We start from the raw sequence: 25,750 nt of genomic DNA, 5'->3' as shown, positions 1-25,750 counted from the left end.
CAACAAATAACATTAACTGTGTTGCTCAGTTGTTAGAACTAGAGCATATTTCACAGAATTTACCAAAATGTCCCTACCAGCCGGATTTTTTTTTTTTAAGAAAACCCCCAGCCTAACCCATACCTGCGGCCATGTCAATACAACTATGTAGGCCTAAATTAAAAATGTCTAAGCCTATATCAGAAAGGTGAATTCCATGTTGACGATATAGGCCCTGATGCCCTCATATTAACTCAATGTGTCTGTAGGAGAATCCTTCCAAAGAGGGTAAGTATTTTTCCATTGCTCTGTTTATTCTTCTTCTAATTTTTTCCATAGCCCTGCGTTGTGGGGAAAACAACCAGGATAACCTAGAAACAATCTCAGAAAAAATCACTGTCGTATTGGGAGAAGACAACTTAAATCTATGCAAGTCGCGTCTTATAAATAATCTAATGTTCTGATCGTAGCTAAATCATTTTCCCCTAAATGGATAATTAAATGGATGGAGGGGGCCAATAGTGGGACAATTTGGCTAACGTATCCTAAAGTTGACCCCAATTTAATCCTTTTATACCCTTCCATAGAACCTTGAAATGCTCTAAAGGCATAGTTAATTCTCCAAGTAAATCCTTTGAGACACTTTCTTTTTTTTTTTTTTTTTTGTCCAAAATATGAGTGCCCAATGAATCCACACAGTGCATGTAATACCTAAAGAAAATTAAATAAGTCAGGGTGGAAATGCACTTTTAAGCTATTGGACTCCCACCTACCCAGATTTTTTTTTTTTATATGTATTTTTCCAATGCACCCGACCTGGCGGCTTCAGAGGCGGCTCCAATCCAGAATGAATGGGATGTAAACGTATATTGCTACAAACCCAAATGTGATGAGCATTTTTTTGAAAACAAAAAATTGTCCCAGGCATGGCGGTTGAGCCCAAAACAATTGACGAACCACCCGAACTGGACAAATCTTGACATCTGCTGGAATAGTCCACCTACCTTTACCCATCTGATCAGTCTTGTATATTGCAATAAGAATTTTAACCACTGCATCATCCAATATAACCCGTTCGTACATTAAACCAGATAAACATTTTTCTCTTATGTTCACTGACTGACACAGCTCCTTTACTTAGACCATCGAGTTGTTACGCCACCTTCAGGAGAGAACTAGGCATAACCATGTTAACTTGTACAAAAAAAAACAGAACTTTCTAGTTCCGTCCAAGGGGCGATCCGTTCAGTAACAACCCCCCAGCCTGCAGCCTCAGTTTTTTTTTCTGCCTAGTGAAGCAGGACCTAGGGACCCTGTGGGCCCATTGGTCTGTGGACTTTTTTGTTGGGTGGAATCATTTCAGAGATCCTTAAAGCTCCGAAAGGACCCCTCAAAAGCTAGTTTGAACAACAAAGTCTCATAAGTAGAGGAGCAATTTTGGAAAGTGGCAGAGCATAATTGAAGCAAAATCTTTTTAGATGTGGGTCTTCTGTTATCCTTAACAAAATGAGTTTTCTTATAGCCCTTTAATGCCTGTGTAACAGTAAACAAACTGGGGCAGGCTGGGAGTTTCTATAAGAAAAAGAAAAATGAAATTCTTGCCAATATTTACCTATATGGCTATATGACAATTGCATTTTCATTGAGGCTAAAAAAGGCAAAAACATTACATTATGAGGATTATTCTGCAGAGAATCGTTGATTTAGCAAAGGCTTCCCATTTTCCCCAGGAAGCAGAATATTCTGCCCACGTATGTGGAGATACAGAATTCTCAATAGCCAGCAAGGCCACTTTCAAATCGTGTTCCATAAATAATCTGGGCATACACGACCACCTTTGTCTGCCGATGGAAGAAGTTGCCGAAATTGGTCATCTGGAAACGAGAGTGAATCAGCAAGAAGATTTTCCAAAAGTGAATTTTGCTTTCAGACAGACATTATATTTTAAGCAAAAAATAAATAATCAAATGCCTTAAAGGGTATGACCACTAAAGACTTGGATGACGGACAATTGCAAATAGTACTCCTTTGATATCAGCGTGGCTCAAAATACACCTATTAGCAAGGCGAGGACCCCATAACTCCAAAGCCACAACACCCGTGAAAAGGACTGTTGGGAAGGACTATACTTTCTGTAGCTTTCTTGAGTACCCAGGTTACAAAACCTTTTGGTGCCAGATGTAAAGCATCAGAATCTATGAAAGGTTCCTGAAAGAAAGACCTACCATTAAAATTTTCTGGAAAATTGGCCTATACCAACAAATCAATCCTCTGTAAGAATTCTGAGATTTTAAACCAGTAATAGAATTTTTTTGAGATTGCACACTTCTAACAGGGCTAATTCTACATGTGAATGCTAACAGGCCCAGAAGGGATTGGATCTCCCTCAGCTGTTCCTTCTTTCTTCTCAAGATGACAGCAATCAAAAGTTGAATTCTGTCAATTTTCTGTAGAGTTAATCGGAATGCCATCAGTGTTAATTTCAGCTTTCACCAACAAGGAACCTTTGCCGTAAGATATAATCAATGAAATGTGCAATATGAGACAGGGCATAAAGATGTGTCAATGGTCTCATTCATGTAGGTTCCTTTGGGGAAAGAAAGGTGATATATTCATTGGAAGGAGTTGAGTTCCTTTTTGGGAACAACACCCTACCGTGTTTTACCAAAAATAAGACCAGGTCTTATATTAATTTTGGCTAAAAAACACATTTGGGCTTATTTTCAGGGGATGTCTTATTTATTTACACTATTTAGTTGTAAAATAATCTACACTTATTCAAATAGTCATGTCATCTTCTAAAACATCGTCATAACTCTCCAAACCCCCAATTCCGGCCTGAATTTATTGCATCACTATTGCCTTTTAAACCATTGGGCCTAATCTCTCATGTACAGCAATAGAACTCTCCTTAAACGAGTACTTCTTGTCCATGTAGCCTGCTCAGTGCATTGGCAACACAGCTGTCAGTGATTTTATTTCATGGATTCTTCCCCCATGTCACAAACTCTTGCGGGCTAGGCTTCATGGCATTTCCGCGCTGATTTCTCTCTAATCGATTTTCAGTGTATTCCGTGAGCAAATGATCCTTGAATGGCTTGCAATATCAAGAGTCTGGAGATGAGCATTCGTTCTTGCGGGAATCATTACTATTCTCTCTGCAAGGAATTTCTTCATGTCTTTTGCGTGGCGTTGGCTGGCCGAATCCCAGACTAGCCACCTCTCAAAACAAGTGGCAGTATTAAATCGACCCACTTGCATTTAACTGCTTGTGTGCACCAGGCTTTCGGTTTCAAGAACATGCCTAAAACACGTTAAATCTTATTTTTCTTGCCCTTTGTGATTAGAGTTGTGGCTTTCTTTCCATCCAGACCAATTGCCAAAATACAGGTAACACTTGCACTTTCATAACCAGTAGAGGGAATGTAGATTGACAAGGCACCCCCCTGATCAATTGTTTGAGATCCTTAGCCCATAAACACTGAAGTTTCATCTATAGCAATCAGTTTGGAAATTTGGTATTTAGACAAGTGGATGCCATCAACAAAGAACTTGAATGCAAGTGCACGTTTAACAACTTCAGTGTCTTCAAGTTTGAACAGTGTTGTCCTTCTTAGTGACAGTTCATATCACTGAAGGAAGCCATCCAGCAAGTGTTGTGATGCTTTGAATTCTTCTGGAGATAGTTCAAACTTTGGTGCCATTGCAAGGCTGAATGCATTAATATCGGCCCTCTGCACAACTAAAGCCTTTGCTCTCTTGTCAGTAATCCATTCACAGATGATGTCTTCCAGCTCAAGAAATAATGGCTGACGACGACATGTTCCAAACTTGCACTTCTTGGCATTTCCTTCGTCCACTTTTTGACTGAGGTTACCATACTCTGCTTGCCATTTTTGGACCATTTGGAGATCTACCTTCATCTCTTTGTAGAAAACTAAGATTCTTGCCTTGGGAGTCCTTTGTGATTCCTTTCTTGTACTCGATGGGATATCTTTCTTTTTGCACTTAACTTGTCTGGAGATCAAAATATTAATATACGCATCAAGTGTGCAAGAAGTCTCAAATCCATCTGGCTGACGATCTTCAAGTGGCTGTAACCCTAAAAAAAAAAATTTTTTAAAGCATGATAGACAGTGCTTGTGCTGTATCATGTAACCCCCCTCTCTATGTTCTAAAAAACCTGGTTGATCCTGCCAGTTCCTGCACGTGGCCCATCTTTCTCTGTAAGTAGCATGCAAGTTTTTTTTGCCCTTGGATAACAAAAAAAAAAAAAAAGTAGCAGACCTGAGTCTCAGAATAACAACACTAAAATATGGTCACTTTAGAATTACAAACTAGAATTATTAAATTATTGCCAAATTTTGCGTTGAAAGGAAATCTGTTTTGCGCATATGCTCTTCCCTTTATTTTTTTATTTTACAAGAATAAAAAAACAAAATTAAAAAAAGTTTTTTTTTTTTTTTTTTTTTTTTATTCCTGTGTCCTTGCCTTTCCTACCCCTCTCTCCTCCTCCTCCTCCCCCCTCCCTGTCAGCTCAAGAGGCAACATTATACAAATCCTGTAATCCCATAAATAAACCCTAGTTTAAGTCCTTGTAAAGTCCTTAAAAGGATAATATGTTATGTGTGTGTGTGTGTGTGTGTGTGTCTTTTTGTTACATTATTGTGGAAATACCTTATTTACAGTGCCGCTGGGCGCTCACATGAGCCGTCGGAGGTCTTCTTTCCCGCTACGAGCACTGCAGAGGAAGGGGGCCGAGATCCCTGCTGACGTCAGTCCCGCTCCAAGCACTGCAGAGGGAGGAGCCGCTGATGTCAGCTGGGAGGAGAGCTCTGGCGGGTTACGTGAGCGCCCAGTGGTCCTGTAAATAAGGTATTTTCTGCAATAATGTAACATAAAGACACACACTGCAAATGATATAATCTTTTTACAGAGCAGATTACGTGATTTTACATAGACCTTAATTGGGGCTTTTTTTTGGGGGTAGGGCTTATATTGCAACCATCCTAGAAAATCATGATAGGTCTTTTTTTCCAAGAAAATGCTGTAGTAGGGAAATCCTAGAGTTTCCAAAAGGGTCTGCTACCTGGTCTTCTGAAATTTTCTTAAATATCTTTTCCCTTACAACCTGGGGAAAACTCGCCACCGATTTTGAAATTGGGAACCACCTCATAACCTGGCCTAGCACGTGAAGGGAGTAGGAATCCATAACTGAAGCCACTGCTTAGGAATGGGGCCTTCTCCCTGTCTGGGTATATGTCCAAAAATGGACGCATTCTTTGAAGCTTCACTGGCATGCAGACTTTTCTGAAAAATGTCATGTGAACTTTGAGCTGTGCTATTTATTATCTTGTAATGTTTAGCCACCGGATGAGTGCTGCACAAAAAGAACAATCGTGTCTTTATCTACAAGCAGTGTTCCACTTACACTGCGATTTTATTATGGGCAAAGCAGGCGCCTTTTCCGATTATACAAATGTGATGGTTAAATTGGGCGTAATCTGTTAACCGGCTGTTCTTGTGACAAGATTAACTTTAGCCACAGCCTAATGTCTTTCATCCCCCGTTTAAGTTTTATGGCTGAACAGCTAATTGTTGGCAAAATGATTTGTCATAATTGAACCATCCAAATCTGCCAAAGTTCCTGTATGCTTCCAGTACATGATCAACATGCTGAAAAAGGCCAGCACATAATTCAGGATGTCTGCCATCACACTGAAAAATATGCAAAAAGCTTGCAATCAGTTGAAAAAGGATCTAGAAATAGGTCTACGTCTTTCATCTTATTTGTCCTCTGATTTTTTTAGAAGGTGCAGATTCTTTTGCTGGAGGGAGAAGAGACATGTCCATGAATTTCCTCCTAATTTTTCCCTTTTATTATAGCCGATAAATGAAATCCCAGAGGGGAAGCATTGCAACATTGCAGGACCTCTTTAAGGCATGTCTCAGGCGCTAAAAAAAAAGCACCTGAAAAGCTCCCGAAAGCCTGTTTCTATTAAAATCAATGAATGCTTTCACACTGGGGCAGTGCTTGGTGGGGTGGGGAAAAACCTCCTGCAAGCGGCATCTTTGGAGCATGTTTGGAGGACTTAAAAAAAGCACCTTAAAATTGCCACTCTCCATTGTAATGAAAGTACCAACACTTTTGTTAAAAAGCCCTCCACTTCAGACAGGATTTACAGCTGAATAAACTTACCCTGGGAAACGGAATTCATTGCAACTGGAGCCTGTATAGCACTACACTCCCCAGCAGACTTTTCTTCCTGTAAATTCCACTCGTAGTTCTCCTGAGCAGCTGTACTGACCGATACACTTCTCTCCCGAGGTCTGACAGCTGCAGGAAGTGTTAGGAGGCATCACTCTCAGCTCCCTGGCAACTTCTCCAGACCAATCTCTTCTGCCTCTGGTGGTTCTTCTGTCAGGAGATGGAGAAGACCTGCCTCTTTCTCCTTCTCCTTGTGGCAGTTTCTGTCGGTAAGTCTTCGGGCCGCGCCACTGACATTGTGCGGCTCCCCCTCACAGCTCGCTTCTTCCATCTGTCCTCTCTCCAGAGCGCAGTGTCTCTCTTGGCGACGATAGCTCCCCGACTCTCCACTCCTTCCCACTTTTAGCTTTCTGACCGGCCGCCTCTCCACTCCCGCCTCCTAAATGGACATCTTTTTGCTAATGCATCTTCCAGCTAATGCCAGACACATCCTAAGCCAGGCTTCACCAGCACTGCCTTCAGCCCTCTAAAGCACCTGCCTGAGGAGTGTCTTCATTCCAACAGCAGGAAGTTCTCCTGTGGGAGCTGACTGGAATAGTGTTAAAAAAGGGTGATTTCCTGCTCTTTATATAGCCCCTGTAGCTTTCCAGAACATTCCCTGAATAACTATTGGCTGGAAATCTCCCTTAGAAACTTCCTTAAAATATTTACGCACACACGATTATCAATCGGCTTTGAAGAAATACAGAGAAAAAGAGGGGGGCGTCTGCAGACCCAAGAAGGTTGTCTCAAAGTTTTGTGCCAACCTTTCCTATTCTTTTTCATTGACACTATAAGAGTTCCTCCTCTTTCTTATTATATTGTTATCCCAAACACCATAAATTAGAGAACCACCTTTTTGTAGAGACATATTGAAAGTGATATGTACGATGGTGATAAACCTATTTAAGGACACCTTTTTAATGTTGAAAATAAACATTCATTTTCACTATCAAGGGGTTAGTACAATCATTTTTGTTTCTTGAATATTCTGGCCTTAGTATTTTTAATGTACTGATTTGTTTGATTTATGTCCTTATGTTGTTGCCTTCAACATTGTAAGCTTTGGATCCTTGATGCTGCAGCTGCGTTGGATCCTTGATGCTGCAGCTTTTTGCCAGTATGTCATTTTATTCAACTTAAAACAACATTTCAGTAGTATTTTATTAAAATCTGTATATATTCCCTCACAAAAAAAAAAAAACTTGTTGGCCCTCTCTTGTCGGCAAGTAAATTTGACGAGGTACTAATGCTTTAAGGGTACCATTCCATTTTATGTTCTCTTGCCTTTGCTAGGCATCTCCTTCATCTTGGTACAGATTTCCCATTTGGATAGAGTTTATCACACAATAATGCTGTTTCCATGTGGGGGCTACTACTATATGGACATTGTCTGGTTTCATATGTAACAAGCATTTAACCTTGTTGTGTTTTTTTATCTTTGCAGTGGATTTCAGCATACAAGTCCTCAGCTCTGGATCATGGCCTTTTCAACAGTTCTGCACATTTGCATTACCCTCTGAGGTATGATATGGATACATTCGCCTCAATAATAAGGATTTACTCATTTCCTTTATGGAGAATAGACAGTCTTTTGAGAGCTGTGGGTTTCTTTTTTTTTTTTTTTCTTTTTTTTTTTTCTTTTTTTTTTTATAACATTAGTTAAAGACATGTTACTATACATTTGGGAGATGACTCAATGATGCTATGTCTGTCAGACATGGCAGTGTAAAAAAACATTTCCAGATTTTCTGATGACGCCATAGTCTGATGTCGCCACATTCTCATAGTTGTGATTGGCGAACTGAAACTCCTATTGGTTGTCTGTTACTTGTCAACTTAAAATCTATCAAAAAACACATTTAGTACATCACTGCGATAAATTGCACATTTTAGCATGCTTTTAAACATGCTGCAAGTACATAAAAATAAATGTTGATGTGCAAGAAGTATAGTGTGCTCCTACCTTTCTTTTTGGCATGACAACATGGCTCTGAATTCCTAAGCCTGTGTTGTCGTAGAAGAAAAACCTCTTTGTTACAAAAATTTCCAGTTTGGGATTTTCAAAGCCACCGATCAATGCGATATGCACCTCTGATTTCATTGCGGCACATTAAACATTGTTTAACAGAAGTTTATGCAAGTCGCAACAAAATTAAGGAAAAAAAGTAGTGCAGGAACTTTTTTTCTGAGTTGCAGCAATTTGAACGGTTCCATTGTTGACAATAGGGCAACTTATGTGATTTGGAACTTTCAAATCGCATTATAAATTGCACCAGCGTGAACAAAGGGCTAAAGGTTATACGTTTGTACCTTTCCCTGCAAAGAAAAAAAATAGATGCTTTCCCTGAAGATAAATCCTGTTTTTAGCAGCTTGACATACACATCTTGCTGTGCTCTGAAATTAGGTGCTTTTAGCCCAATGCGGCTCCAATCTAGTACTGCCCAGATGTGACCTGGAACAGCTTATCAGCAGTGTAGACCATAAACCTAGAACCCGCCCATGCGGCTGGAATTGGCCTTTATCTTCAGGAAAGGTATTCTATTCATTTGGCATTTTTTTAATTTGCTGCAGAGGTGTGCACAAATACAATTCTTAAGGAAAGTACAGTTATACTTCAAAACCCAAATGTCAATCACAGCATGTTGACGTGGAGTGCCATTCTTTCCATCTTACCACATACATTGTATGAATGAAACCTTTATTTTATTTTTTATTTTATTTTTTTTAGCCCCCAACTATAACTGTTTTTTTTATTTTTATTTTTTCCTCTTTTAGTTGGAGCGCAGTTACCAGAGATTTACAGCTTTCTATGCCAGCCGTCACAGTGGAAGGAAACTAACTTGGTTATATCAATTGTCCAAAGGAGAATTGGTTACTAATTGCTTTAAAAACCGATATACCTTGCAGGTTGGTAACATTGTTGGGAGCTTCCAGTACAAATATTGCCCCCCTAAAGCTAGGATCAGCCAGAATTCTTCCCTTTTCTGTAAAATTGACTCGCCAGACCTCAGATGCAGTGGCACCAGCAGATTGGGAGAAATCCTTCCAGGTCTTCCCTTGGCTGTTTCATATGATACATTAGAGCTAGTAACAAGCCTAGGACTTTCTATGGCTCTGCAATGCTGATTGGTGCTTCAATCTGAGGTCTAAGAGGAGGTGACCACTTCTTACAGTAGGGCGGCATGGCAGGTTGTGATTTACCGCTCATGACACTGATTGGCAAGTAGATTACTATGGACTTTTTGTCGATCCCGCAGTATGTTATTCTAAAGAGATGATTGCCATGCATTAGTTGTGGAAGGTTCACTTCAGACATAACCAATCTCTTAATCCGTCTTCTCAAATGTAATGAATTTAGCGGCCTAATTCCATGTAGCGGTGAAGAGTTAGAGACAAGGGGAAGGAGGTGGGAAAAGTAGTGACGCTTTGAGCTATTGTAACCTGCCAGACAGCTCGCATCTCTCTACCCATGCAATGACCTTGTTACATGCGTCACAATTATACCCTATTGTTGGGACCAGTGCAGAAGTTTTTAATGTTCTCTGTTAAAGCTTTGCTGAAGTGGTGTTGATGGATCAATGCATAAAAAATAAAAAAAATACATATGGTGCAGTGTGCAATGATATCTGATATTTTTCTGCCAATTAGGCGTCCACATTCCAGATGGCAATCCTGCTACAATACAACACAGAAGATATATACACAGTACAGCAACTGACAGATAGTACGCAGATCAAAATGGTATGCTATGTTCCGCGTGTATTTATGTCTGTGCATAAAATAAACTAATTTTATTATTGCTCTAATAGCACCGTAAGCCCACCAAGTGCCCTTTTGTCAATAAATATACTGTATAAGGCACTAGTTTGGCTGGGGTATGTTAACATTGTTTTGTAACAAGGCTCTGAACTGAGCAATGCACTCATCAAATCATGTGAGCAAATTAGATCTAATAGAGTTTTATTCCTAGTGCCGGTTAACACTAGGTTCACATATATGCATTTGCTGTTTCTCGTGTTTGTGCGTGCACAGCGGCTCATTTATTTAAATGGGTTACTGTACTTGTGGGAAGCACAGGAAAAGGGTCCCTGCACCTTTTTAAAAGCTCAGCTACAGAGAATTTGTGGTGCTTTTGCACCCTGTGATCTCTCGCACCTGAACGCATTGCATTTTTAGATGCAAGGGGGTGCCATTAAGCACGATTAGTAGCTCTGCACGTCTGTGAAATTGCGTTAGTGCGATGTCACTGCGGGTGCTGCAATAGGTGCGAATTACATGCCGTCTCACACCCCTCCAACATTGTGTCCCTAGCCTAAAGTGGTGTCTTTGTCTTATTTGCAAACATACAAGTTGTGTTTGCCCCATGTCCTGAATTTCTTTTTCCCAAATGGCATGCATGCACACAACTGCACATCTTTCTGGCAACTCAGGATCTCTGAATAATTTTGTGATGTAGGCAATCAATACAGCATCATCCAGAGCTTAATTTGCAATTACCCTGATCTTACGCAGTCATGTGCACTGCTATATTGAGATCTCCAATCACTTTGCATAGGCACGAAAAAGATCTGTCATAGGTGGCTAAGAGGACCATAAAACTGTATGATTGAGCACATCAGATTGTGTTACCTATGTATGTGTATTAGTTTGTCGTGGTAACAAAAAAGTGTGCACGCTGTTGTCAGTGCTGCAATGTGGAACCAATACACTATTTATTGGCTTTCATCTGCTGCAATGCTCCTATGTGGAGTTTTTTCAACTTCTGACAACTGTGGCCAGGCTACCCGTGTGGAAGGGAAAGGGCACTGAATCCAACGTTGTCTAAGGGGGGCGATCAGATTCTGATTACTGGGAAGACGTTGCACTGCGTATTTGTGCATTACCTTACTTCTACCACAATTCTGCTAGAAAATCTGTTAGTATTGGAAACGTGGAGAGAAATGAGAGGAAACACTGAGCCGCACATTTTTTGGAAAACTGTCCAGATAACACAATATTATACAATTTAATAGATAACTTGATATTGGATACAATAGCAACAAATCACAAAGATGTTAAGGGTTTTATTTTTTTTCGGTTACAGGACATCCTGGTACAAGTTCTACAAATTTTGCTTAAATCAAAGTTATTGGTGAGTATTTTGTCACGGTTTGTTTTTATTATGATAAAAATTGTTGGTTCCTAAAGCTGAATGCCAGACGGCAAAGAATTTGTGTTTCTGGTCATCCAGTCCTGAGATTTATACAGCCCAGCCAGACAGCTGTATGCTTCCCTGAAATAATTAATGCCCAGCCCCCACCCTGTGAATGGAGGAGCAGCAGACTGCTGAGTTTACCCTTCTGCTCTCTCTGTCTACTGTTCAGGAGATTACAAAAGACTGATACCAAATCAAATTCTCAGGTGTTTAGACTTGCTACTTTTAAAGGCGTTCTATGGCCACAGCATACACATTCATTTTCTGACATCAGCATGGTAATCGCAAAGAAAACTGTTATTTTTGAGATTCCAATATAAACTTACTTTAAAAATCTCTGGTCATGTTGTAAATTCTTCCTGTGTGTTGGTCATCTCTTTTCATGACTTCCTGGATTCCTTGTATGCTTTACAGCTTCTCCTCTGCTGTTTACTTTCAATTTCAATGACTACATATCCCATGGTACCTTGCTACTTGCAAACAGTAATTTCTGTGTGGACCCCACCTCCTGAAACCCCTCCTCCTCAGCACCTCTGTAGATCAGAAGGCGAGCTCTGTGAAATGTGTGACACAGCAGTGCCTAATCACAGGTCATAGTGTCACCGAATCCAAGGAAGTAAATGTGTGTGGATCTTCACAAAATACAAAACAAAATACATTTGCAAACCTCCTTCAGATTTATAGGACTAGTCTAGGAATAATTGAAATACAATGTGGAAATTATTTGAATTTTAAATGTTTGACCATAGATGGTCTTTAAAAATAAAATACGCAACTGCATGAAATCGTATTTGCCTGGGGTTCAGCTTTAAATGACAACAATTTAGATAGAGTATTTCTATGTATTTTCACTGATTTATTTTTATGAGTATTTTACTTAAATGTGTTATGTTTAAGAATGGGCCCTATGTCTCAAAGTGGATCTATAGCCAAAGCAAGTAAAACTGAATCTCCAATGTACAGCAATAAACTCTTGGATTTTGTTGCATGGGGGTGGATTAAAACCTCTGTCATATTTTTTTATTTATTATTGCCATCTATGTCCCTGATGGAAAGGTTTTCCCTTAATTCCTTTATGCTCATCAAGACAGGAAATGAGTGAAATCTCTGCAATATGGACAGGGAGAGTGGAAAAAACACTGGACAGGTCTTCTCGCATTATTAAAAATGTAAAAAGCTTAGTCTATAGATTTTTATTTTTTATATACCCCCTCCTTGAAATTTAAAGTTCTGCTTGCCTCTAAATATTTCTATAATAGTATGCTAGATTTGCTGTAAACTTAAAAATGTTATGATTCAGAAATTATTGAATTACAATTTTTTTTCTTTTCTTTCTTTACCACAGGTATTAGAAGATGAAAATGCAAATGTTGATGAAGTGGAGCTGAGGCCGGATATCTTAATAAAGCTGTATTTGGGCTATAAAAAGTATGTAGATGTAAATTCCTAACAGATTTTGTGTCCTCCTGGATCATTTCGATATATATATATATATATATATATATATATATATATATAATACATTTTTATTTTATTTTTTTCCTTTGAATAGATTGGAATATTGCTATCTTGTAAGTATGTGTAAAATAGGATGGGTATTCAGACATGTTAGATGTTCCAGGGATCTCTACGACCGTTTCAAAGTCAAAATATTTCAAAAGTAGTATAGTCGGCTCCTATATTTTATTCGGATAGATTTGTAATATAGAGAAACCATAGTATCTGGTCAGTGAGTACACTTTTTATAAAGACTGGGACTTTTACTAGCTTGATGTTCCATGTTTCAGTTCTTGTGTTTTCTATACAGATTTGTAGAATGTAGTTGCTATCTATCAGGCAGTTATGATCCCTGAACAAGAAGAGGAAATTCTTCCATCAATCGGATCAGATTTACGGACAAGTAAAGCATAGTTACAGTACAAAGCAGGAAGCTGTGCCTGCATATATAATATGCCTGGCCCCATAGTCGCACATCTTTACAAATTATACTTTAAAACCAGGTTTCTAAAACCCCATTTCACACGGGCAGACCATCTAGGTCTGCCTGTCCGTTTTTTAGGCAGACCTAAACGGATGCTCCATGCAGGTCTATAGAGTGACCAATGTCAGCTGTGACATGTCCGGTAACGTGTCTGCTGACATCCAATCCACTTAATTCAGACAGATGAAAACCCTATTTTCCATCCGTCGATCGGATAAAAGCGAACAGGCGGTCCGTTTTCATCCGATCCCCCCCCCCATAGAGGAGAACGGGGGCTCTGACAGGTTCCCGCAGGGTCCTGCACTGGGACAGGTCTGTCATCCGCCGGCTCAGTGGGGATCAACAGAGCAATCCCCCTGAGCAAACAGAGTTTGTCAAAAACTGACATTTATGTGTGGAAAGGATCCTAACGTACTGAAATTTATTTGCATCAAGATGATCACTTTTACATAAATGTAACTACTTGCCGACCCACCACAGTACTTTTACTGCGGTGGGGTGGCAGCTACAGGCACCGCGACATACTGGAACTTTCCTGCCTGTTCGGAGGTTTGGGGCACGTGCCCTCCCCCACCTGCTTCCCTGTAATTTGACACAGTCAGAGTTCATCAACAGATCCTGGCCAATGATTAATGGCAGGGAACTGCTGATCAGCTCTGTCCAAATCACAGGCTAGAGCTCTGTGTTGGTAAACAACACAGATCTATACGGAAGGAGTCATCGCTTTTTCTTTTCTTTGCTAGGCAGGGGAAAGCGATTTTTAATACACACTAAACACATTAACACTTGCTAGACACACAATTAACCCCTTGATCAACCTAGATGTTAGCCCTTTCCAGCCAGTGTCATTAGTACAGTGAAAGTGTATTTTTAGCACTGATCACTGTATTCGTGTCACTGGTGATGTTGGTGTCAGATTGCCTGACACTGTCACAGTCCCACCATTACTAGAATATAAATAAATACAAATTCCAGTATATAACCTAGTTTGTAGACGCTATAGCTTTCATGCAAACCAAAAATATGTAGCAGAATACATTTTGGTCTAAATTTATGAAGAAACTTTATATTTTTTTTATGTTTTTATAGCAGAAAGTAATTTTTTTTTTTTTTATGTACGGCCTTTTTTTATATAATAATAATAAAAAAAAAAAAACATAGTGATGATCAAATAGCACCAAAGGAAAGCTTCGTATGTGGGGAAAAAAAATTATATAAATTTCGTTTGTGTGCAGCATTGCATGACCGCGCAATTGTCATTTAACCACTTGCCTACCGCAGATGTACTTTGGCAGGTCGGCTCTATTCCGCAAAACATACCTGTAACAACATACGTCTTTTAGCCACTGGGAGGTGCAATTGCGTGCTGATTGGACACAGGGCATGCCAATTGGGGTCTGGTGGGCCCAATGTCCGCCTGCCACCCACGACCATTCCCGGGAGAGGCAGAACAGCGAACTGCCTATGTATACAAGGCTGATCACCGTTCTGACATTGGAGAAGATAGAGATCTTGTGTTCCTGCTAAGCAGAAACACGGATTTCTGTCTTCACCCAGTCAGAGCAGCCCCCACACAGTTAGCAAGCACCCCCTAAGGGACCCTTTGATTGCCCCTGATGTTAACCCCTTTCCTGCCAGTGTCGTTAAAGTAACTGCATATTTTTATTACTGATCACTGTATTAGTGTCACTGGTCCCCAAAAAAGTGTCAGGTGTCTGATTTGTCTGTCGCAGTCCCGCTAAAAATCACTGATCACCGCCATTATTAGTAAGAAGAAAAAAAACTAATAAAAATTCCATAAAAAATATCCCATTGTTTGTAGATCCTATAACTTTTGCGCAGACCAAACATTTATTGGGATTTTTTTTCCCCCAAAATATCTATCTGAATACATATTAGCCTAAATTGATGAAGAAATTCGTTTTTTTTCTTCCAAAATTGACGTTTTTTTTTTCCAAAATTGACGTTTTTTTTTTTTTCCAAAATTGACGTTTTTTTTTTTTCCAAAATTGACGTTTTTTTTTTTTTTTTTTATAGCGCAAAACAAACCGCTGAGGTGATCAAATACCACCAAAAAAAGCTCTATTTGCGGGGGGAATAAAGGAAATCAATTCTATTTGGGTACAGCGTTGCGCCACCACGCAATTGTCAGTTAAAGTAATGCAGTAAAACCTTCTGGGGCTGAAGTGGTTTAAAAGTAGCACAGTGCCATATAATGGTTAAAGAACTTTATGCAAAATGCATAATCACAATGGTCTAAGCTCAGTAAGCTAAAGTAATCCCAAAGTAATCCAATTATGTTTTTAATATTTCTATATAGAATTAAATTGGGTACCTAAACCTAACTCGCAATATACCCCCGAATTCCTCCGCAGAACTGAGACTGCGAGAGAGAGGGTGGCAGCACTTTGTATGGTGCTATCGCCCTAAACAGGTCAGAGGTCAGTACATGGATGACCTCACCAGTGCTTCTTCTTTGTTCGATAATAGGCTAGGTTGGCTCCCAGACCAAGTTGTATTGCATTACTGCATTGTAGTCTGCAGAGAGGTCTAAGATCTAGGGAATTGCAAACAGTTTGGCAGGTTAAAATGTATTGTACCATGTCTATATAGTTGAGATATGTATAGCTGTTCACCTGGAGCTCTGCATTAAGTTTGCAGGTGGTTCCAGTCAATGTTTTCCAGATACTTTAGAAGAGTGACTGTATTAAAAAAATAAAATTTACAGTATAGGCCTACATTTCAAAATCTCAATGGTACACAAACAAAGCCTGGGGTGAGATTTGGACAGAAGAGGGGCTTACGTTCTAGAAATTTTGGGTGGTATAGGTTTAAATTAGTAAGATTGTGGTCTGTGCTTTCAGTGCTAAAAAAACCTTTTATTTTTTTTTTTTATTTTTTTTTATGTGTATACACACGATGGTAAATTCGGCCATCAAAAGACTAATGAGATATGTTAGACAGACCCCTGAGGTTGGAGGTATCTGTTTGGGCCCGCTGGAGGAGGAAAATCTCACTTTTGGCACTGAGGCTTTCTTTCCGTGGGCTCATGCAGGTGGTGGAGGGTTTTGGAGTATTCTTGGGTTTTAAAGTTGACTGGGACAAATCTGTTGCATTTCCTTTTCCACAACATATGAATATTTACATACATCTGAGTTGCAGAACTCCCCTACGTTTTAATATTTGGGAAATAATATTAATGCTAATTTTATGCAATATGAATCCCTCAATATCTCCCCAGTTATGGCTAATATGGAAACGAGATTTCATGTGTGGGCATCTTTACCTTTCAACCTCCTTGGATCTATAAATATAGTGAAAAATTTTCTCCTTTAGCTTCTTTATCTTCTACAAGCCTCCTTGATTTTTCTCCTAAAGCGATTATTCCAACATATAGATTCTCTTATGTCTTCCTTTATATGGAGAAAATCGCATCCAATGATTGCTAGGGCCTCCCTTCAAGCATCTACTTTGAGGAACAGCCTAGCTTGCCCTCATTTTTACAATTTTCTAGCCTCCCAGCAGCCCTACAGTGGTGTGAAAAAGTGTTTGCCCCCTTCCTCATTTCCTGTTCCTTTGCATGTTTGTCACACTTAAGTGTTTCGGAACATCAAACCAATTTAAACAATAGTCAAGGACAACACAAGTAACACAAAATGCAATTTGTAAATGACGGTGTTTATTATTAAAGGTGAAAAAAAATCCAAACCATCATGGCCCTGTGTGAAAAAGTGATTGCCCCCTAAACCTAATAACTGGTTGGGCCACCCTTAGCAGCAACAACTGCAACCAAGCGTTTGCGATAACGTGCAATGAGGCTTTTACAGCGTCCTGGAGGAATTTTGGCCCACTCATCTTTGCAGAATTGTCCTAATTCAGTTACATTAGAGGGTTTTCGAGCATGAACGGCCTTTTTAAGGTCATACCACAACATCTCAATAGGATTCAGGTCAGGACTTTGGCTAGGCCACTCCAAAGTCTTCATTTTGTTTTTCTTCAGCCATTCGGTGGTGGACTTGCTGGTGTGTTTAGGATCATTGTTCTGCTGCAGAACCCAAGTTCGTTTCAGCTTGAGTACACGAGCAGATGGTCGGACATTCTCCTTCAGGATCTCTTGGTAGACAGCAGAATTCATAGTTCCTTTTATCACGGCAAGTCTTCCAGGTCCTGAAGCAGCAAAACAGCCCCAGACCATCACACTACCACCACCATATTTTACTGTTGGTATAATGTTCTTTTTATGAAATGCAGTGTTCCTTCTACGCCAGATATACTTGGACACACACCTTCCAAAGAGTTCCACTTTTGTCTCATCGGTCCACAGAATGTTGTCCCAAAAGTCTTGGGGATCATCAAGATGTGTTGTGGAGAAATTGAGACGAGCTTTGATGTTCTTTTTGCTCAGCAGTGGTTTTCTCCTTGGAACTCTGCCATGCAGGCCATTTTTGCCCAGTCTTTTCCTGATGGTGGAGGCATGAACGCTGACCTTAACTGAGGCAAGTGAGGCCTGCAGTTCCTTGGACGTTGTTGTGGGGTCTTTTGTGACCTCTTGGATGAGTCGTCGCTGCTCTCTTGGGGTAATTTTGGGCGGCCGGCCACTCCTGGGAAGGTTCACCACTGTTCCATGTCTTCGCCATTTGTGGATAATGGCTCTCACTGTGGTTCGCTGGATTCCCAAAGCTTTGGAAATGGCTTTATAACCCTTTCCAGACTGATAGATCTCAATTACTTTCTTTCTCAATTGTTCCTGAATTTCTTTGGGTCTCGGCATGATGTGTAGCTTTTAAGGATCTTCTGGTGGACCTTACTGTGTCAAGCAGCTCCTATTTAAGTGATGCCTTGATTGTGAACAGGTGTGGCAATAATCAGGCCTGGGTGTGGCTATAGAAATTGAACTCAGGTGTGGACAACCACAGTTATAGTATGTTTTAACAAGGGGGCAATCACTTTTTCACACAGGGCCATGATGGTTTGGATTTTTTTTCACCTTTAATAATAAACACCTTCATTTACAAATTGCATTTTGTGTTTACTTGTGTTGTCCTTGACTATTGTTTAAATTGGCTTGATGTTCCGAAACACTTAAGTGTGACAAACATGCAAAGGAACAGGAAATGAGGAAGGGGGCAGACACTTTTTCACACCACTGTATGTGTACAATTGGTTCCATCCGAATGCTCCTGACCCCTCCATCACTCTTATTTTTGAGCCCCCTGGGAGGCACCCTGAAGAGCTGAGGTTCACTGACGGATGCCATTATTGTGTGAGAAATTTTCCATGATGGATATTTGTTTTTTAACGTGGTCCACAGCAGGGAAGCGCCTCTCTGGGGGTAAGGATCTACTTACATCGAATGCACCATTGTGGCACAACTCTAATTTCAAGGAACTTTACAACAACCCAGATACATCTTGGATGGGTAAAGAGATTATTTAATTATCTCAATTGTATGTGAAGGGAACCCTTTTATCTCCTTTGATCTAAAGCAGTGGTCATCAACCCTGTCCTCAGTGCCCACTAACAGGCCAGGTTTGCAAGATAACTGAAATACGCGATATTATTTGCTGCTCAGTGGTTGCAGTATTCTAGTCTGCATCTCCCCAAGGTAATGCATAAAACCTGGACTGTTAGTGGGTCCTGAGGACAAGGTCGATGACCACTGTTCTAAAGGAACGGGCTGATGTGTCTAATAAATTCTTTTTGCTAGTACATCTTACTACATCATGCTGTGCAAGCACAGTTTGGACTGCTGGGTGTAGACTTGACCATATCTCCTTTTAGAGCATCTTATGTCAGACCCTTATACTGATAAATTGGTAACTATATTTTACAATGCCTTACAACCTTCGGGTCCCCACACCTTTGCTTCCTCTTGTGGGAAATGGCAGGCATGCCTTCCTGACCTTACAGAGGAAGATTGGGAGGAGGTCACCGAAACTTTCATGCAAGATGTTGTTAGCACAACTAATAAACTTACAAATTTTACATTTATTCACCAATTGCATTACACTCCTGCTAAATTGAATCATATGGGGTTAACGGAGCAAGCTTGCTGCCCTAGGTGTGGGGAAGACTCCCCTAATGCTTTGCACATGTTTCAGGCTAAATTGTTTGACAGCAACTCATTTTTGATCTACAAGCTCCCTAATCTCCAGAAGTTTGTCTACTTGGTGTTAAAGATAATTATGTCCCACTTATTTGCAAGTGTATTATGTTGCATCTGATATTTTTCTATGCAAAAAAAGGGGCTATACTGCTGCATTGGAAGGATCCAGCTCCGCCCACCCTGCCATATGTCTGCCGTCTGATAAACCAGGCGCTTTTCAGGTGGCGGATAAATTATCTCTTTAACTGGTCTGCTGTAAATCTTTTATTTGAATTTGGAAAAAACACTGTATGTGTGTGTGTATGGTGTAGTGGGTGGTTGTGTGTGTGTGTGTGTGTGTGTGTGTGTGTGTTTGTGTAGCTGTTTTGTTCTTTTTTTTTTTCTAGCTGCTATGGCAGGCCCAGGTTTGTTGTAAAAATCACTTGAACTATTTTTACCAATGGCAATGCTATTCCAAAAAATGGTCTAGTATGTATTATCCTGATCTGTACTTTTTGATGGCATTTGTTTATTTTTATAAATTAAAACTATAATTGCCTTTAAAAAAAAAAAAAAAAAAAAACTTTGCACAATAATTAGAATTTTTTTTTTTCTATGTCTGCTTTGGCAGTAAGAAGCTTAGAGTTAACATTAACGTCCCCATGAAAACCGAGCAGAAACAGGAACAGGAGACGACGCACAAAAACATTGAGGAAGACCGAAAACTTCTCATTCAGGTAATACCCTGAACTCTGTGTTTTAGGTTTTTTTTGTTTTTTATGTTCCAAATGAGACACCTATATCCCACTTCCTAATAGACTTCAGTGTGCTTCTAGGCATTGATGAAGCCTTTGAATTTTATTTTTTTGTATACATCTGACTGTTTTGTGTGCCATTGAGAAGGAGATTAGCTACACTTGATTGAGTTTATTTTTAGGAGGGAGTGATCCTTTTTCCAACTCCAGTATTTGTTTTTGAATTTTATTTAATTTTTTTCTGACATGTTGGTGTTCTATCTTTCACTTGGTTACAAATACAGCTGGAAAAAATGAAGTGATTTTTTTTTATATTAAGAAGTGAAAGGTATTTGGTACAACACAGATCCCACGTCGCTCCAGCTGAATAAAATAACCAGGAGGAAAGTGGTCAGAGGGCACCAAGAGGCCCTACAGCAACTCTGAAGCATTTGCAGGAATTTATGACAAAGAGTGGTCACTGTGTGCATGTGACAACAATATCACACAAATGTGCCTTGTACGGGAGGGTTGCAAGAAAGAAGTCCGTTCTCAAAGCAACAAAATGTGGTTATTTTAAAAGAGAGGGGGGGGGGGCTGATTCTGTTGTATACCGTGTGTGTATACATACAATCTCTCTATCTTTATTTTTTTTATTTTTTTTAAATTTGAATATTTTGTGCTATATTTTAGAATGATTATTGAAAGCTCTGTAATATTGCGTGTACATTTTCTTGTGATTTTTAGGCTGCCATTGTACGAATTATGAAAATGAGAAAGGTTTTGAAACACCAGCAACTTCTTGGAGAAGTCTTGACCCAGCTATCATCAAGATTCAAGCCACGTGTTCCTGTAATCAAAGTATGTAAAATTGATTCAGATTTCTGTGGAATGTCTGGGTCATATGGTCCTTGTTCCTACTTGTGTAACCCACTAAAAAACACTTCTCTGTGAATGCCTTCTATTTGAAACATGGGAAAATAGACCCTGGATTGACGTTTTTTTCTGCTCACCAGGTTTATGTCCTTTTTGTCTGAAATAAATTTAGTGTAAGAAGGCAAACCCCTGTTGCAACAATTTCTATTCTGCCTTCAACCTCGACTGTAGTGATAACAATTTGGCAGCCCTGGAATGGAGGTTTAGGAACTTGACATGGATGTAGAATGACTGACACTACATCTGTTATTCCCATGGAATATTACATGCTCCGTTTAAAGATGAAAAACCTAGACATGAATAGCACCCCTTTGCAGCAAGCCATCACATCCACCCTGCATCTCGCCCCAAGAGTCAGGTGCAGTTTTTAGCCTATAAATTAGGTGTGTGAGTACCCCATTCAGAATGAATGGTCTGTCTTTAAAAGAGAAGTCCAGCTTGAACTTGTTTAGCTGGACGTCTCCTAAGGGTCACAGGAGTGCAATTCGTTTTGCACTCCTGTAACCCGTTTTCAGCAGAGTGTGGTTTGTAGACTGCTTTCTGCTGACGTCCCTGGAATCAGTCCAAGCACCGCGACATCACAATTAAGTCTGGATCCTCCAGGTGCCTGGATTGATGGCCGTCTCAGCCTCTCAGCGAGCCGCTGAGACAGCCACTCCCCTCCACAGCTCAGCGCTCCAAAGAGCATGGAGGAGGAGAGCTACTGACAGGCAGCAGCAGCAGCTTTCTACTCAGGGAGCAGTGAGAACTAAGCCATCGACAGTGTTCAGTGGCTTGATTCTCAGTGCAGAGGCTGCAGGGGGACAGATGCAGCATTGGACTGATCTATATCTTGCACCTAGGTAAGTATGATTATGGGAAAAACTTTTTTCCCATACTTTTCTTTTAATGCAATGCACAATAACGTGAGTGTGTAACCATAACAAACAAGTGTGAACCTGGCCTTGCTGTCCAATCACGGGTTGGGAAAGGGAAAAGATGGGCAAGTGTTAGGTAATTGCAGCAGAGAAAAAAATATTATGTTTCCTATCCTGCTAGTCAGAGCCGTGGAACATGAGAAAGCTGAATGCAGAAAAATATACATCGATGGCAGACAAGGGCTTCCAGTTATGTATTTGATCTGTATGTTTAGCGGTTTAGCTGGAGTTCAGCTTTAAACAATCTAGAGGGCCCCATTCACTCTTGACAGCTCTAAAAATATGGGCAGAATCACATGTTGCTACCAGCATTTACAGAAATATGGTAAAAGGTGCAACAAATTATTTCCTAATGGCACCCCAAACACTGTGCGATTTTGCTGCCTTCGCACACCACTCCATGGCCGAAGAGGTTCTGGAGATTCTTTGGTACGTTTGTCGAAAATAGAGCAGCCCATTCAAGGGAATGGGCTGCCCTATACACGACATGCAGAGATATGCAAAAAACACGCACATACAAACAAAAACAAAAAAATTTGAATCTGCGTTCTGCTGTGCGAGTGTGAATGGAGCCTTAGAGCTCCTCTGTCTGTAGAATGTACTGGAACTACTTTTTTCTACACTACATCAGAATTAAAAAACTCTAGACTGAAACCGAATGGGTCAAATCTGTAAGGTATACTGAAAGCCACAGTATGAATCGGCCATCACTAAATGGCAGACATGAGCCCAGACCGAGTCACTGTCACAGCCGGACCGCTGGTTATGCTACTTAGGAGCTGCTTCCCCCACCCCCAGCCTCTGCCACTGTCATTCTTGCGGAAAGTGGGAGGCAGGACAATTCTGAATGGAGGGTGGGGGAGGGGCAGGAGCAAATGGATGGAGGGCGGGAACGGGAGCTGCCAGAGTTAACTTTACAAATTAATCAGCAGGTGCGTCTTGGCAACCAACCGCTAGCTTGTTATTGTAAAAAGTTTAGTCCGGCAGCCCCCCCCTCCGTCAGTTACTGCTGTGCCTCCTGCCCTCCATCATGGATAACTGTGTAGAGTAGGCGAGTGAGGGGGGCATAAAAAATGGCTGTTGATGGAGGGGTCAGGTGAAGTGACACAGCTGTAATGGGGGTATTGTGAGGGGGGGGGGGGGGGGGTTCATAACACTGGTTAGGGGTTGTGTGAAAGGGGCTGAGGACGCTCCTGTGAAGGGAAAACTGAAACGAAGTTGGGGGCTGTGATGTAAAGGGGGAGACTGATGTAAGAACGCTATTGTGATATAAGAGGCTGAGGGGCTGTGATGTGAAGGATCTCCGTCCTCGCACAGACATGCGATTCTGACATCTGCTAGAAGATGATTTTACTGATTGGACCTCCCTGAATTTATATTCAATGTACTTTAACTCCAGAAAAATCATGATTGCACTTTATTTTCATTACAGTAACTGCTGTAGCCAATATATGTTGCCCCCGACAAAGGGTCCATAAAAATTTCAAGTATTAGGCTGCAGATTTATGCAAGTTATTGTAACCTTTAGCCACTGTACAACTGCTGGGGACCGCATTCATGTTAAATTATAAAATTGGCTTCCAGATTACAAGGAAGAAGTGAGATGTTGCATGTGGCATAACAAATACAATATTAACATGCCTGCTCTAGAGCAGTGGTCGCCAACCTTTTGGACCTCACGGACCACTGAGCTCACAATTTTGAATCCCGCGGACTACTAACCTTAATTTTACATACCTTGTATACACAATGCTCTGTCTCCCCCTCAACCTGGATCACACTGCTGCCTTATACACACAATGCTGCAGCCCCCACCCCCAACTCCTCATTGGAGCTCACCACCTTATCTAGCCATGGGCTTGAGCTCCTTGCTCCTCGCCACAGTCTATGATCAGCGCTGCCATTGGAAGTCCCCTCCTTCACCTCCTGCTTTCTACTCTACTCCTGGCACCTCCCTCTGAGTTCATAGGAGCTGGAGCTACAGAGGAGGCATTGAGTATCAATGTGAGCTGACAGTATTGACTATTGACTGTCGGCGCCATTGAGAACACTGGAAACAACATTGGTCGGTATACTTCTGCCACAGTGTTGATTTTCTGCAGATTTGATGGCCCACGGACCACTGGTTGGTTGGCAACTGCTACTCCTAGATTGTGTTTTTGTTACTATACATAATAGTTGAAATGGTGCCACCTGCTGGCTAGTGGACGTTGCTGACTTTTAGCCATTAAAACGCCTTTTAAGACTCTAAAAGGGCACATATACTGTTGTAATAACATAGTGCCGTGAAGGTGGAGAGTGGGGGAAGCAGATCCTATACTTTGTTATGGTTGAATAGTATTACCAATGGTAAATTGAGTGGAGGGAGCAGTAAGATATGACATGCTTATCCCACTGTGACACCAATCCCTTCCACAACATAAAGTTTATCCCCTACCAATAATTTGATATCATACAAATGTTAAGTCACCTCATTAGTGGGATAGTAATATGGTAGGTAGTGCTTAATCTCGCCTCTATGGAATACCCTTAAACCTAAATTAATAAAGGCTATGCATACCTTCTGTACTACCTTCTCCAGGGCTACAACTTCACTTTAGAGATTGGTCACTCTGCACACAATAATGTAATTTCCTCGTATTGTCCACTAACATGTCCTCAGAATTGATTGTCTATGATGATTGTATTAAAATGACCTCTCACAACTGTTTTATTTTTTCTTTCTTCCCAGAAATGTATCGACATCCTTATAGAAAAGGAGTACTTGGAACGCGTGGATGGAGAAAAGGACACATACAGTTATCTGGCTTGAATAAGAAAAAAAGAGAAAATTTTATACTTATTATTTAGAAATTGCCTGATTGGATAAATGTCATTTGTGTGACACTCAGCAGATAGTGAAAGTGGTATGATGGAAAGAATGGTGACACAGAGGAACTTCATAGGAGCTGAATTGCTGCCACTTGGTCCGACTCTTTTTAACAACCCAGAAACAGGACTCCCAAATGCCAGCCTGGGGACTGCCACCATTTCAAGCATGTAAATATGGATATATGGACACCTAAGCCCTTTTAATTTAGGAACTGAGGGGAGCCTGTACCCAAACTGATGTTTGCATGCTACCACCTCCCTCCTTTTAAATCAGTCCAATTTTGCTGTACAGGCACCAGATGTCAATGAAGCTAGTTCTAATTATATTGGCAGCACAATGACCTAGAGTATGGAATGGACCTAATGTAATCTGCTATGAAATCCCATTTGTATAGTGTGTTTCATTTTTTTAATGTGTGAAAATAAAACCGAAAAAAAAAAAAGAATTCAAACATTTCTGTATGAGTTGTGTTCAGATGTTAACCCCTCTGAAACGCGATCACAAGCTAAAATCGTCATATAGAGACCATCTTTTGGTAAGGAAGTATAAAATGCTTTATTACATTGTTTCACAATGGCAAGATGTGCAAGTCTTCACCTGTGTGGGATATCAATGGATGGGTAGAGATGCAGTATATTGGCAAATGTTTGTGGACATCTGCCCATCGCATTTCTATGAGATTTTAGACTTTTCTAAACTATGGGCATGAATATGGAGTCTGCCTCCTCCTTTGCAGCTATAACAGCTTCCACTCTTCTGGAAGGCTTTCTACAGTGGGGAAAATAAGTATTTGATCCCCTG

General features: G+C 40.5%; 1 protein-coding gene across 3 annotated transcripts in view; it reads left to right on the top strand.

Annotated features, from left to right (window-relative positions):
• The window catches only part of CUL1 (cullin 1), a 123,963-nt gene extending 98,569 nt beyond the window's left edge, over positions 1-25,394 (top strand). For all 3 annotated transcript variants that reach the window (XM_077491600.1, XM_077491598.1, XM_077491599.1), the window contains exons 15-22: positions 7,674-7,750; positions 9,006-9,137; positions 9,879-9,971; positions 11,314-11,361; positions 12,770-12,852; positions 20,122-20,227; positions 20,972-21,085; positions 24,809-25,394. In XM_077491600.1, coding sequence (XP_077347726.1) covers positions 7,674-7,750; positions 9,006-9,137; positions 9,879-9,971; positions 11,314-11,361; positions 12,770-12,852; positions 20,122-20,227; positions 20,972-21,085; positions 24,809-24,889 — 734 coding nt within the window. In that variant the 3' untranslated portion in view covers positions 24,890-25,394. The remainder of the gene's footprint in view (positions 1-7,673; positions 7,751-9,005; positions 9,138-9,878; positions 9,972-11,313; positions 11,362-12,769; positions 12,853-20,121; positions 20,228-20,971; positions 21,086-24,808) is intronic.
• Positions 25,395-25,750: the final 356 nt, after the last annotated feature.

Source organism: Lithobates pipiens, unplaced genomic scaffold (assembly GCF_037356315.1).
Source record: "Lithobates pipiens isolate NorthernLeopardFrog02 unplaced genomic scaffold, aLitPip1_a1.2 Scaffold_19, whole genome shotgun sequence".
NCBI lineage: Eukaryota > Metazoa > Chordata > Amphibia > Anura > Ranidae > Lithobates > Lithobates pipiens.
Note: the sequence above shows the minus strand (reverse complement) of the source record. Positions and strands in the feature narration are given on the sequence as shown.